Source organism: Amblyraja radiata, chromosome 13 (genome assembly GCF_010909765.2).
Source record: "Amblyraja radiata isolate CabotCenter1 chromosome 13, sAmbRad1.1.pri, whole genome shotgun sequence".
In the NCBI taxonomy this organism is placed as follows: Eukaryota; Metazoa; Chordata; class Chondrichthyes; order Rajiformes; family Rajidae; genus Amblyraja; species Amblyraja radiata.
In genome coordinates this window covers 33,010,868-33,026,236 of record NC_045968.1, presented here as the reverse complement: position 1 = coordinate 33,026,236, position 15,369 = coordinate 33,010,868, and the positions used below count along the sequence as shown (strand labels likewise).

The 15,369-nt window shown below is 45.1% G+C and overlaps 1 protein-coding gene across 2 annotated transcripts in view; it reads right to left on the bottom strand.

Moving 5' to 3' along the window:
- Positions 1-930: 930 nt before the first annotated feature.
- Positions 931-15,369, bottom strand: part of ky (kyphoscoliosis peptidase) — a 68,576-nt gene continuing 54,137 nt past the window's right edge. For both annotated transcript variants that reach the window (XM_033031667.1, XM_033031668.1), the window contains 5 exons: positions 12,659-12,767; positions 9,875-9,992; positions 6,476-6,664; positions 5,384-5,574; positions 931-2,679 (listed from right to left, as the gene is read on the bottom strand). In XM_033031667.1, the coding sequence (XP_032887558.1) occupies positions 1,769-2,679; positions 5,384-5,574; positions 6,476-6,664; positions 9,875-9,992; positions 12,659-12,767 (1,518 nt within the window). In that variant the 3' untranslated portion in view covers positions 931-1,768. The remainder of the gene's footprint in view (positions 2,680-5,383; positions 5,575-6,475; positions 6,665-9,874; positions 9,993-12,658; positions 12,768-15,369) is intronic.

The following is a 15,369-nucleotide window of genomic DNA, read 5'->3' as shown; positions in this document are numbered from 1 at the left end:
CCGCGAATCGTTCAATCAGCTGAGAAGGTTGTTGGCTGCAACCTTCCCCCCCCATTGACGAACTGTACACTGCAAGGGCCAGAAAGCGAGCGGATAAGATCATCTCTGACCCCTCTCACCCTGGTCACAAACTCTTTGAAGCACTTCCCTCTGGAAGGTGACTCCGGACTGTCAAAGCTGCCTCAGCCAGACATAAAAACAGCTTTTTTCCACGTGCAGTAGCTCTACTCAATAACCAAAAGTCTGTAGCGGGATTTTATTTCATTCACTTGTTTAAACTATAATGTTTTATTCTTAATGGTTTATGTTTTTTTCTTAATGGTTTACTGTATGTCGTGTTGTTACTTGCGAACGGAGCACCAAGGCAAATTCCTTGTACGTGTACATACTTGGCCAATAAACTTATTCATTCACTCATTCATTCAGAGTAGGTAGTCGGAACCTTTTTTCCCAGGATTGAAATATCATATACTATAGCTCTATTGAGTCCATAGCTTTAAGGTGATTTTACGCAGAGGGTGTTAAGTGCCTGCAACTCGCACCTAGAGTGGTGGTGGAGGCAGATACATCAGTTGCACTTAAGAGACTTAGATAGGCACGGATATGCAGGGAATGGAAGGATATGGATTATGTGCAAGCAGTTAAGAGTTGGTTTTGGCATCATGTTTGGCACAGATGTCGTGGGCCAAAGGGCCTGTTTCAGTACTGTGCTGTTCCATGTTTTGTCACAGCTCAAGGCATGCATTTGTTGCACGTGGAGTTGTTTCAGAAACCTGATTACCTCTCTATTCCTCCCTCTGTGCACTGTCTTTATCATTTCTCCGACTACACCATCCTTCCCCTTGTTCACTGTTCCCATCCTTTCCTCTGACCCGTACCTTACCCCTCCTTCTGACCATACCTCCATCCCTCCCTCTGATACCCCCCAATCCAGCGTTGCCCTTCCATAATATCCCTGCCTCCACATTTCTACTCCAGTTCTCTCGATTGAGGTTTCATTGTGTTCTCTATGTCAACAAAGCTCAACCCCTGCTGGCCCGAGCTGACTGTCCAGTGTACTATCCCTCTCCCTCACCGTCCCTCTTGCGTCAACTTTCCTGTTGCCCCATCGTCCTCACTCACCCTCCTGTTCTTCTGATCCCCTCAGTGTCTCTCTCCACCCCCCATCGTGCATCGCTCTCCTGTTTCCCCCCCTGACGGCCCTTCGTGTTCACACAGTCCCTGCGCTGTCAGATCGCGGCCCAGTCCACTCTGTGGCCTCGCTCCTCTCAGCTCTCGTCTCCTTCAATCTGACAGCCCACGTTCACTCTGGTCCAGGCCCCCTGTATGGCCCGGACCTCTACCTGCTTATGATGCCCCCTCATTGGACACCGGCTCAGTATTTCCTCATGTAGCACTCTGAACACTAAGCCAAGCGCCACACTTTAATGAAACGGCACAGTTCATTACGGTTCCCCACAGTACGGCATTAAAAACATGTCAAAAGTAATTTATTCGCTCTTTGGACATGTCTTTGGACATGCTCAAGACATAAAAGGCAAATTCAATTTCTAATTCTTCCTTCATTGAACATCCTGTGAGATCCGGGTATTAAATGAAGAGTTTTAACTTGATCACCTTGTGAAGCCTCAGTCAAGGGAAGCCCACTGCATAAAACATATTCATTACCATAAAACAGATTTTGAGATGAATTACATGTGTTTTTTTGGTTTTAATTCCGCTCAGCTTCGCTTTTGTTATCCATGGCAGGTTGTAATACGGGGTCAGATTATTTTATAACTCCCACTTCATACTGAAGGGCAAATGTAAACTTGCTGTCAAACATTTTATCCGAGACGCCAACATTGAGGTGCTTGTTATCTTCCGTGTTGCAAATGCCCTCCCAGTAGCCCTCCTTGGTCATGTTGAGTGGACACGCTACTTTACCATACACCTGCACATTCCTCACATGGGGGATCTTAAGCTTGAATTTGATCAGCTGGTGAGGGGGCAGTGTGCCGGAGAGAGGCTCCACCAGCTCACAGCCGTCTGTCCAGGAGCTGAAGATCTTGGGGAAGCTGGACAAGTGGACATTCTTGTTGGTGCAGGAGATCAGGTATTCGCAAATGTGGTCGTGGGTGGGGCTGCGGCTGGTCTTCTCCTTCCCGAAGATCGCAAAGACATAGAGGCCCGACTGAGGGAGCTGGATCTTAAACTCCACCCAGTTGCCGAACTGAGTCTTGAAGACGTGGCTCTTCATGTCCTCGTCTGACAGCCGGACGTCATCGCAGGACAGCTTGCTGGCGAAGCTCAGCTCCACGTTCACCATGAACCTGATCGCACACCTGCCGTCCTCACAGTAAATCAGGGGCTCAGGGTGAGACGGCTGCAGAAGCCCCTTGGTCTCTGTAAGCCAGCTGGGACCCATGGGGTTATGAAACGACTTTGGCAGCTTGAAATTTTCATCAATCAAATCGCATCTGACTAGATAGGCGCAAATAAAGGAATACGTCTCCTCTTCCGAATCCCAGAGTTTTGCATAGATTTTTAACTTGTGGTTCCCCGTCTTCTGCGGCAGAACCTCCAGCTTCATTCCGTACTTGGTCAAGATGATGATAGCGCAGTCCTTCCTGTCGTCGAGATTGTACATGAACAAAGTTGGGGAATGGCCCTCTATGTTGATGATAACTCTTCCATTCACTGTTAGAGAATAATTACAATCAGTTAAACGTGTCCAATTTGACCAACTCCCTTCTGTATTTCTGCGGGGGCTTATTCCTGCTTTTCCGCTGAGTTTCGCTAACTCTTCATAAGAAACGCGGTGTACTTGACACCCTGCCATGGTACCCTCCCAACTGTTCCCTTCTACCCACCATCGCTCCCTCTGGTGGCGCAACGATAGAGTCGCTGCCGAGCAGCGCCAGAGATGCGGGTTCGATCCTGACTACGGATGCTGTCTGTACGGAGTTTGTACATTCTCCCCGTGACCTGCGTGGGTTTTACTGCTTGGTAAAATTGTAAATTGTCCCTAGCGTGTGTAGAATAGTGTTAATGTGCGGGGATCGCAGGTCAGCGGCCCGAAGGAATGGAAATCCTCATCTTGGCAATGGATGCAGAGATAATGGACAAATTGAGAGTGAAGAAAGGTTTTGTCTAGATAACTGTGGACGCCAGCGGCTCTAGACTGGACCATTCTGACCAATTGTTACCCCAGGGCCATCTGGAACTGTCGCCAATCCTGCACTAACCTATCTGTCTCTTGCCTCCTCCTCTGCCAGAGTGTGAATAACTAGAGACTTAGCACAAACTAGAACAGCGCCTCACATTCCACCAGACTATTCCACAACTTTATGGCATGAATACGGAATTCTCCAATTTCAGGTAACCTCGGTCCCGTCCTCACTTCTGATGTTCCCAGGTCCTCTTACACACTGCCTTCCCTCTCCCAACCACTCTACTTCTTCATCACCCAGGCATTGTTTCCACTGCCCCCACTATTCCCATCTGTCCATCTTTCTTCCTAATTTAGTTCCATGCTTAGCAACTCTCAGCCTCTGTCACTATATCTGTCCTTCCCTCAAACCCCTCTCCTCTTTCAGTCCAAACAAAAGTCCCGACCTGAAACTTCATCTGCCCATTTCCCCTGATTCACTCTGCTGTCTGACTCGCTCTGTTCCTTCAGCAGATTGTTTTATGCGACATTTAAACCCCAATTTGGATGATTAAAGCTAAAGATCAGGGTTAGATCCTGGAGATTTCCCAGTACCCTTGGTTCAAGGTCATCTTGTCTATACCTAACAAACTTTATGCTGGCATTTCCAATGGATTGAGTGAAAAGAAAATGGTTTCTTGGATAAAACACAAACGGCTTGACTCTCTCTTAGCACCATAAAAAATGACATGGCAGTGTTTTAAAGATCTTCCCCAGGTGTCCCACAGAATAATTATGCCTCTATTAACATCACTTTGATTATCTGGCCATTAATTTCATTTCTGCTTCTGGTATCTAGCTGTGTGTAAACTGGCTGGTGTGTTTCCTAAATTATAACATGACTATTCTATTGGCTTTGAGAAGTCATGCAGTTGAAATTGGTATAATAGAACAACAGTCTTTTTCTACTCAGACTGTCATTCAATTGATGTATTGGTAAGCTGCGTTTGTATAACATGCGGTCTGGTATTTCCTGGAAATGGGCATTGAAATAGTAACATAGTTCATGGGCTGCTCCCTAAACTTCCTCAATCGTTTCTGTTAATTCTGCAAACCTTTCATGAAGATCTTGTGCACTCCCAGCCCCTCAAGCAAATCACAGCAAACTTCTTCAATTGGTCCTATTGTAAATAGGCTAAACCCTTATGCTCCAATTCTAGGTGCGACAGAATACAAATTTGTATTTCTGATGAATTGAATGACCTTCTGGCACAATTGTGCCATATTGTGATGTGTTTGTAAATGCCATTGATGCTGATTTTGTCTTCTGCTGATTCACAGAACTTCTACACATATCTCTGTCTCTTCCCATCCAAATCCCTTTGTTTTTCTGTCTCAACTTCCCTCATGCTTGAGTAAGTACATTCTTATGCTCTCCCATGTACATTCTACCAGCCCCCCTGTCTCCCTGTCAACGTGTAACATCTTGTATCTCTATTCTGTGTATCTGAGTATTTTTATCTCTGTGACCCATTGCCTCTAATCCCATATCTTTTTTGTGTCTCTCTGTCTCTTTTTACCTGTGTCCCTGTCTCTGTATCAGAGTAATATAGCATGTAAAACAGACCCTTCGACCTACCTCGTACATGATGCCCATCTAGCTAGTCGCATTTGGCCCATATTTCTTTAAACCTTTCCTACAATGTACCATGAATCCAAAAATATTTTAAGTATTTTTATTGTTATCGTCTACCATGGTCTCGGTGTCTTTATGGCTCACTCTCTTTATTTCTCTGTCTCGTTTCATCTATCTCAGTATCCTTGATTCTTTGTCTATGCCACACTGTCCCTGTGTCTCTTTGATTCCTCATCTATCTGTCTGTGTCTATGTCTCAGTTTCTGTGCATCTGTCTCTATGCCGTACTATCTCTGTTTCACAGTATTTCGTCCTGTGTCTCTATGTTTATGACTGCTTCTCTTTCTCTGTATCTGTGCCTCTGTTGTTGTGTATCTCTGTCCCTGTTGTCTGTGTTGCTCTATCTCGGTGTCTATGTGTCTGTCTCTGCACCTCTCTGTCTCAGAGTCTGTCTCTCTATTTCTGTGTCTCTGTCTCTGCATTTCTCTGTATCTGGTTGTTTCCTTTGCACCAACTTGGTCTCTCTCACACTGTCATTCACTTTTACTTTCTAATGATTTCCTGTCCATATTAAACAACCCTAAAATGTTTAAAGTCATCACATTCTGTCACTGTACCTGTGGATATCACCTGCACGTCTGGGTGGATGTACTTCAGACCCATTTCAAAGAAATCTCCTGTCCTGAACACCATGTTTTCAAATATCTTGAGGGAAATCCTCGGGGAAATCAGCTGCCACTTTTCCTCCATAGGGAAATGATTATTGATGAAGAGTGTCGGATGTGTGAAGAAATAAAACTCAACATACCTGTAATAGAAAGTCAGCATTTCTTAGGCTGATATAAATTAAATCCCAGAGAAGCCTTGCAGAATGGTACCAGTTAATGTTGCTGTCTGGTGGGTTCAGAACGTCTGTGTGAGCTCTTCAAGTCACTTTGTGTGTCCTTTACTAGTGAGGCCACATCTTCCATTAAACAGTTCACTATCACTCTTAAAGGTAAACTAACTATTCTCTCGCACAATTATAAAACAGAAATCTGAGAAACAGCCAGCAGTGCAGGTCAGTTGTGATGTAGTTTTCCAGACCTAGACCAATCTCTCAAAGAGGGAGAGTAGCACGGTATATTTGTAAGTGAACATGTAAATGAGCCACGTGTGTGACGGGATGATCTAACTGGAGTCAGCACACATTCTAGTTGTTGTTGGTCTTCAGTAGAGACAATAACTGTGACCTCACCAGCCGTGCCATGCGACACACAGACTATCTACCAGTATAGAGACTACTCACCAGTACACAATCCACCTACCAGTACACACAGACCACCCATCAGTACACAATCCACCTACCAGTACACACAAACCATACACCTGTACACACAGACTATCCACCAGCACACACAGACCACCCGCTAGTACACAGACACCACACCTGTAAGCACAGACCACACAGCACAAACAGACCACACACACCAGCACACACAGACCACACACCAGTACACACAGACCATCTATCTGTACACACAGACCATCTACCTGTACACACAGACCACACACCAGCACATACAAACCACCTACCAGTGCACCCCAGAGAAAGAAGGGAAACTACAAATATAAGGCCCTGGTGAAACATATAGTATTGTATAATTTGTAATATTGTATGATTTTGTGTTCTGTCAATGTGGAAATGACAAAGGAAGAGCAGGATTTACTTGCGGGTGAACTTAGAGCAGGTCTCATTCACGTGGCCTGATCCCCAGGTACTGTCCAGAAGGTGCCACTTCCCGTCCAGAAACACGGCATTCCAGGCATGGTCTGAATCACCTTTGAACTTCTTCCCAACTTCGTAATTATATCCTTTGGAGTATCCTGCGATTTCAGTACACTGTATATCTGCAAAACTAATTTGTTGGTGGTTAATACACATTTGATCAGCAACCACTTCAAGTTGTGATTAACTTCTGCATTAAACGCTGTGATCTCTTCCAGTCATATTAATGTCCAAATGAACATGTGTTTGGTTAGGGTAAAAGCGCGTGGGATCAGGCACATAAAGGGTGGCAGGCAATGTTGAAGGGTGTAGGATTGCAGGAACGATATGGATACTGGGGATGGCTCCACAAAGATCCTACAAGCATCAAAGACTGTTCACTAAATCTTGATATCAATGCACCAAGGAGAAAACAGGTGGAGAGGACAATCTTTAGGGCCAATTGGGCTCCAAAATGAAATGTAAACAAAATTGATTACCTTTCTCTTGGTCTGGCTTCCAGCTTACGACATATTTGTTAGTTTCTTTGATACAATTCAATTTATTGTCATTTGGACCCCTTGAGGTCCAAACGAAATGTCGTTTCTGCAGCCATACATTACAAAACAAAAAGACCCGAGACACAACACAGTTTACACAAACATCCATCACATCGCTGTGATGGAAGGCAAAAAAAACTTATCTCTCCACTGCACTCTCCCCCCCATGTCAGAGTCAAAGTCAAAGCCCCCGGCTGGCGACGGCGATTGTCCCGCGGCCATTAAAGCCACGCCGGGTGATGCAAGGTCGCACACCGGCTCTTGGTGTTAGAGCCCCCGGCGTGCGCTCGCAAAGTCCCGCGGCCATTCCAAGCCGCGCGGGGCGATGCTGTAAGGCCCAGCTCAGGTGCTCTTCAACCCCGCAACTCGGGCGGGTGAAGTTGCCGTTGCGGAAGCCCCGAAAAGCGGTCACCCAGCAGGGACCCGCGGGCTCCCGCTGCCGCCATCTGCCAAACCCGCAGTTGCAGCCTCCGAATCTCCGGGGGTCGGGTCGCAGCAGCGTCCACCACAGCTCCACCCGCTCCGGACTCGGCCAGCCCCGTGACGGTGAGTAGTCGGCAGCTCCGCAGCTGGAACCCCAGGTCGTTCCTGTTGGAGGCCGCTCCACGTTGCAGCCCCAACGACAGCGGAGACCCGACAAAGAAAAGGTCGGGTCTCCCGTGCAGGGGAAATATTTTAAAGTTACCCCCTCCCCCCCCACCCCACCCCCACCCCTACACACACATACCCCAACAACAAAAAATAACAAAAACTACATAAAAACGAGACAAAAAATAATAAAACACAGACGGACTGCAGAGGCCGCTGCTGACGAGAGTCGCGCCGCCCACCGTCGTAATAGAGTCACTTTAATTATAGATTCGTTTGTCTAGCTGATTTGAAGTGCAAAAGATCTAGATTCTTTAGATTGAGATTCTTTGATCTAAATAATTGATTTCTGTCAAGGAAGAAGAAATGTTTACAGGCACATTAGGGGTTAAACATGATAGTTTTCCTGATCAGGCACTGGAAAAAAGAGTAACTCATTCTGTGGATGTAATGTAGATAAGATTGATGCTACGCCATGAAATCACATCAACATTACTTTCTCAGTGACTCGCGTTCGAACCTGACCATGTACACATGTATAGGAAGGAACTGCAGATGCTAGTTTAAATCGAAGATAGACACAAAATGCTGGAGTAACTCAGCAAGGCAGGCAGCATCTCTGGGGAGGAGAGAACTCTCAAGAGATGCTGCTTGGCCTGCTGAGTTACTCCAGCATTTTGTGTCTATTTTATGTACACATGTACCTGTCTTTATGGATTTTGTATGTCCTTCCTGTAGCTGCATGTGTTTTCTCTGGATGCTCCGGTTTCCTCCCACACTCCAAAGATGTGCAGGTTTGTAGGCTAATTGGCTTCTGTAAATTGTCCTTTGTAAGCGGGATAGAACTAGTGTGTGGGTGATGGCTGGTCAGCGTGGACTTAGTGGGCCGAAGGGCTTGTTTCCGCACTGTATCTCTAAATTAAACTCAACTAAGACTAAAGAAATTCAGCATATCTCCAATGACCTTTACCAATTATCTACAATGCCTCAGAAAAAGCATCCGATCTGAATAATCACAGCTTGGTTTGGCAAATGTACTGTCCAAGTACGCAATGAATTGTAGTCATGAACACAGGCCAGTTCATAATATAAACTAGCCTCCCCCCCCATCGATCCCATCCACACCGTGCCTTGGGAAAGCTGCCAACACAATCAAGATCCTCTGACACCCCTGTCATTCTCCCTTTTTCCTTCTGTTATCGGGCAGAAGAAACAAATACAGGTAGTTTGAAAGCATGTCCCACCATATTCAAGGACAGCGTCTTCCTGCTGTAATAGCTAGAATTAGGAAACTTGATGGGATGAAATGGGATGCAGTGAGAGATTGGGTCCATGATCCCAGATCAGTAAAATAGAATGAATATAAAAGGACATTCAAGTAGCTGACAGACTGCTGCCCTTTTGTGGAGATGGGGGTTCATTAGAGTGACTGCAATGCCTCGGCTGGATGAATCCAGGTCGGACCACACCTGGATGAACATGACTCGTACCTCGGCAGGGGGGGACAACAGACATTTGCCGGAATGTTGTCAGGATACAGGAATCATGAGTCAAGAGTGTTTTAATGTCATACGTCTCCGATAGAAAAATGGAAGTAGCAGCACAACAGAATATGTAAACATAGTACTCTGTAAACAATATAATAAATGGAAAAAAAAGTTATATATAAGTTATATATATATAGAAGCAGGTTATTGGCTTCTGTAAATTGCCCCTAGTGTGTTGAATAGAACTAGTGTATGGGTAATTATTGGTTGGTGGGTCTCAGTGGGCCTAAGGGCCTATTTCCATACTAAAAAACAAGCAAAAACGTAACATCTACAAAGTATGGATAATGGGAATGGAAGAGAAGTGAAACATTCCAACATTGGAATGTGGGCATAACACAAAATGCTGGAGTACCTCAGCGGGTCAGGCAGCCTCTTAGGAATGCATGGGAGAACAGGCGTGGACCATCCCATCCCTGGAATGTGGGGATGGTACAGGAGGGGACCGTCCCAGTATAGGGATATAGGGGAACAAAAGGAGTGGACTGTGCCAAAATTGGGATGTGGGGTTTGGAGGAGTGGATCATTCAGGCAATGGAAATGTGGGGGCTGATAAGTTCAGGGCCGTAACTTGCAGCTCTGGGGCTGAAGGTGGCGAGGAGTGGGGAGGGTTGGACAGGGAAGCTGCTGAAGAAAAATAATAAAAGTGACATAAAACCGCCTTACCTGCACATTTCACAGAAGAGTCCCGAGTACCCAGCACACACTGCTTTTCCAGACTTCAGAACATCGATGGCATCAGAATGCAAATGGTCCTTGTTGTGATATCCCTTCACATCATACTCTGCAAATACACAGAAACCCTGTCTACTACATTCTGCTTCATCAGTGGCTTCACAGAATCCGTCGGCACTTGCAAAGTGCAATAAAAGTTTGAAAATATTAAAAAGCAGGTACCTGAACCTTTGTCTTCAGAAAGATGGAAAAAGGAGGGGAATGTGGGACGATAAACAGCGAAACTCCGAACCTAACCTTGGAAGCGACTGCATTGAATTCATGTCTATCACTATGATTTACAGAGGTAAACTCTGAATAAGCAAATACATAAGACTTTTACATTCATATATATATATTTCAACTGGGTGCACTTTGTGTTAATATTCACAGTAGACAATTAACTCACTAAGATTCCACAAGCAGGCAATGTCCCTGATTCTGAGCTAATAGCCCTTGAAATGGACAATCGCTTCACGATCCTCCCAGACCATGCCACCTCTAATTGAGTAGACTTCTCAATGTACAATTCACAACATGATTAGAAAATGCTTTTGTTGATCAATGGTTTATAATTGAGCACTGTTTACAACATGAGAAAATGTACTTATGAAATATTGGTATCATCATATTTATTATGATATCTACATAAAATATACATTGGCTGTTTGCATTCCACTGGGAGAAATGTTGTTATCACTAGGCGGCACATTATGTGGTGGGGGAATGTCCTCTCTGCTGAAGAGAGTTGAAGAGAAGGGAGCCGCTGGCGACGACGGATGCGAGGAGTGGGTTGGTAGGAGAGGCTGGTAGGCACCTCCAGCGCCTTCAAGGTTGGATGCAAGAGGCGCTCCCAGGACACAGACATAATCGGGTGAGGAGAGGGATCTCAGTTCACGGGCCAAGCTGGTCAAGGGTTCCACTGTTCTGGTGAAATGAGGAACTGTCAGTCGCTTTCCAGCCAGCACAGATCAATGTTCAATCATAGTCACTGCTCCCTTTTCCTCAGACAGCAGAGGAGCCGTCACCCAGTTGCTGTTATTTACACCATGAAACTCATGTTTTTTCTAACAAACTGGAGTCTATTGTGGCAATTGTTTGATGGGACCAACCAATTATTTACATGACCACATCGTCTCTCCACAACATGCAGGAAAGTTTATTTTTCCTTTCCAAAAACTATGAAGATTCCACCACCCATCAAGTGCTCAGCAGTAAAACTGCTTCATCCTATTGTCATTATTTTTCTTGGCTACTAACTGCTCTGCTGTTGTAAATGCTTTCTCTTTACTTACTCTGGTAAAACCATTCATGATTGTGTACTGTTCTATCACGTCCCTTCAGTGTGTTAAGGAGAAATTCAGGGGTGATCTAATTGAACTATACGAAGCAGGCTGGAGAAGTTGTATGGTTACTCCTGTTCCTCTTAATGCTACATCATTGCAGTATTGGAAGCTCCCAGCACTTTGCTGCCTGCAGGGAAGAAGTCATCGAGCCGGCCCCTGCTCGAAGGACCCGAAGCATTGCGGCCTGCAGGGCAGATGCTGCCGAGCTCGTCCCCTAAAGACAACATCTTTAGCCGGTGATGACAACGATGACGGACGTGATGGGCGAGAAGCAAAGCCCATAGGAGAGGAAACCGGGGACTGGTCTAACGCACCCTCAAGGTTGGCTGCGGGAGTTGTCCCTGGGTCACAAGGTGGATCGGGCGATGAGAGAGACATTGCGTCCAAGGGGGGCGATGGCTGGAGGCCCGGACTCAGTGGACTATTTCAGGACACATTGCTACTCGGTACTACTCCTGTGCTTAGGTATGGCAATACTTTTCTGGACTATGTGGAAGAAAATAATTTCACTGTGCGTTTGCACATGTGATGATAAAAAACACCATTAAAATGACCATTGGACCATTGGTTAAAATCCATTTAAAACTTGAAACGTTAACCCTTTTCCTTTATTCAGCTGACTGTTAACACTTCTGAAGTCCAACATTTAAGGTGTATCTGGATACATGCTTCAATCGCCAAGCTAGAGAAGGCTACAGACCAAGTACTGGGAAATGGGATTAGTGTAGATGGGTATTTGACGGATGGCCAGGATTGGTGGACCTGTTTCTGTGCTGTAACGCTATGACCATAAAGAATATTTTACTCTTGGTTTTTTGTTTAGTTTAGTTTAGAGATACTTGGCCTATCTAGTCAAACATCAACCATCAATCATCTGTATACTAGTTCTATGTCCTACACACTTGGGGCAATTACTGAAGTCAAATTAACCTACAAACCCGCATGTCTTTTTTTGGAATGTGGGAGGAAACCAGAGGATCGAGAGAAAACCCACTCGGTCACACGGAGAACATACAAACTGCGCGCAGATTGCACCCATAGTCAGAATTGAACCAGGGTCTCTGGCGCTGTGAGGCAGCAACTCTACTGCTGCGCCAGTCGATAAAGTACAACTTTAGTAATTAAGCGATTGGACTCTTGTGGTGCATGGACCCAAGGCAAATTGTTGTTGGCAGACAGTTACAAAGCTGGCTGAGCACATCCCCTTCTGAGACACACTCGAAGGGAAGAAGCCAATAGGTAAAGCCACTGAGTTCACTTCTGGGATCTGGCAAAGAGATGTAGATTGATGGCATTTAAACGTGGTTGTAAAGATAGTTCAGGCACATTTAATTTCTATTGCAAATAACTCCTTTGCAGAACTGTTAAGATAATTTAACTGCAGATTTACCAATATGACAACAGATCCACATCCACATTGCTCGAATTTTCTCCAGATCCGTGCTTGCATACTGCAACAAATTCTGTACCAGGGCCTCCACAGAACCCATTGGTGGAACCTGTTATTACAGGAGATGGTTAATGGTGAATACATCATGCTATCTGGGGAAGCTTTTCATTTCAAGGAGCTCCAATTGCAAGTATTTGATATGTGCAGAAGAAATAGGTTCAGTATTTTCAGCTTCTCCCCAGATCCAAACATCACTTTTTTTTTAAACTAGTCACCAGAATTTTAGTTTAGTTTAGAGATCCAGCATGGATATAGGCCCTTCAGCCCACCGAGTCTATGCCGACCATTGATCACCCATTCAGACTAGTTCTATGTTATCCCACTTTCTCATCCACTCCCTACACACTTGGGGCAATTTACAGTGCCAATTAACCTACGAACCTGCACGTCTTTGGAATGTGGAAGGAAACCCATGTGGTCACATGGAGAACATGGAAACTCGACACAGACAGCACCCAAGGTTAGGATTGAATCTGAGTCTCTGGTGCTGTGAGGCAGCGGTTCTAAGTCTGGCCTCTGATTACTGACAACCGTTTGCCACAATTTTAAACAGAGCTCCTCCTCTCAACTAAAGCAGTCGATTTCTGTCATCCCTCACTCCCAAAGCACCAGTCTAAAACTCATGTGTGAGCCTTCCATTAGAGAGGAGTGGTAGCAGAAGCAAGGGAGGAGGGTATGATGGAGGACTATGGGTGGGGATGTGGGTCAATGGGGGACTGAGTGTGGATGGATCGGTGAATGATGATGCTGTCAGAATCTATAAGTAGTAAAGTCCTCAACAACTTGTTAGCATCACATCATCCCTCAGATTTCCTCAGAATCACCCACTGTCTTTCTCTGGACAGACACCAATATCACCAGTGGGACGCAGTGGTCCCACTTCAACAGTTTGAGGAGGAGATCAGGTGCCATCTGTTTAGTTCTATCTAGACTGGGCAGTGAGGCTTGCTGTCCATGTCGAAGTGTGTGAAACTTTGAGTGCTGGTTGGGCAATGAAGGTATTGGGGATTGCTAAACTTGGGACATTCTTCAGGAGTTACCGTGGTAACAGCCAGTTAATGCGAATGAAAATCAGTCTTCAACCATGGACAAGGATACCTGCACAATACACACTAACGCCTGCAGAAAGATTCACCTCTCAATATAGTTTTAAAAAAGGCTGATTTTGGTGCCTTGAATCGCAACATAGGTGTTTGGAAATACAAAGTTCAGTTTACGTGCACTCCCATTGTAAAGATGTAACCCTACAGAGCTAGTGCCTTCACCACCCAATGTATTGAAGTAAACAATGACATTCTAACTATTGAAACTCTATTTAATCACCTGCTGTTATCTTTGTGCTTAAAGGGCATAACATCACAATGTATTTTCAGTTCGGAGAGTGATTCTCCAGAGATTTTCTCAGAACCTTCCAGATATGTGTGTCAATCGTTTTTAGAGAGAGAGGGGTGGGTAGCTGGAATGCACTGCCAGTGGTGGCAGTAGAGGCAGATACAATAGTGGGATTTACGAGGTTTTCTGATAGGCACCTGGGATTAGTTTAACCCGGCATTCTGTTTGGAATGGACACTGTGGGCCGAAGGGACTATTCTTTTGCTGCTCTGCTCTATGTTCTAAACTAATGACACTGAGAAAACTTACATCCCTAGGACCCGATGACCGAAGGCAGAGGTAATTGTGTCATTTCAGAGGCTTTTCGGTATTTACGTAAGGAATAGAGAGATATGGGTCATTAACTTAGCATCATGACTGGCACAGACATTGTGCGCTGAAGAGTTTGTTCCTGTGCTTTACTATTCTATGTTCCATATTCTATTGTTCACTTCCAGTCAATGTCTGGATCAGGTTGGCTCAGATTCTGCGGAGGGGGGGGGGGGGGGGGGGGGGAGTGAGCACAAGTGAAGCCTATCTGAACTTAGTGAAGAGCTAGCACAGATAAGATTCAAAAGTAGAAGCCAATTAAAGAGCAGAGATTAAACAATTACCCCTCAGTGAATAGAAATTATGCACTGAATGTTTCCAGCATCTTCCGTGTGTATTTCAGGTTTCCAATGTGCATATTAGTTTGCTTTTGCAAAATATAATTGCTTTGGGATGGGAGTGATGGGAGGATTTGATTGGGCTGGGACTCAACATGTGTTTAGTAATTCCATCACACAACCTGCTTTTTGTGTACCCTGTGGTCTCACTTTGAATGATATATCAACTAATTGAAAACCACGGACTCATAAAGTTCGTGATTTCGGCAATTTGTCCTCCAGCCCCTCCATGTGACTGGTACACTGCGGTACAAAGGAACACAATATTACAATGGCTGGAAATCTGAAATACAACCAGAAGTCTAGGACATCCTCAGCAAATCAGTGGAGAAAATTGTGGAGAAATAAATGGTTAACTTTCATTTTCCATCAGTTCTGATAAAATGTCACTCTGTGTTTCTCTCTTCACTGATGCTGCCTGACCTGTTGAATGTTTCAAGCGGTTTCTTTTTTTAATTTAATGCATGATGTTGGCTTGGTACAATACCACGCAACACAGGCCTGTAATTCCCAGCAGCCACTTGCACGTGGCTTTCACACCAGATCCCAGTAGGTGTTGGTTCAGCTCCGCACGTACAACTTAGAGCTAGGTACTTTGATAGCTTTCTTTGA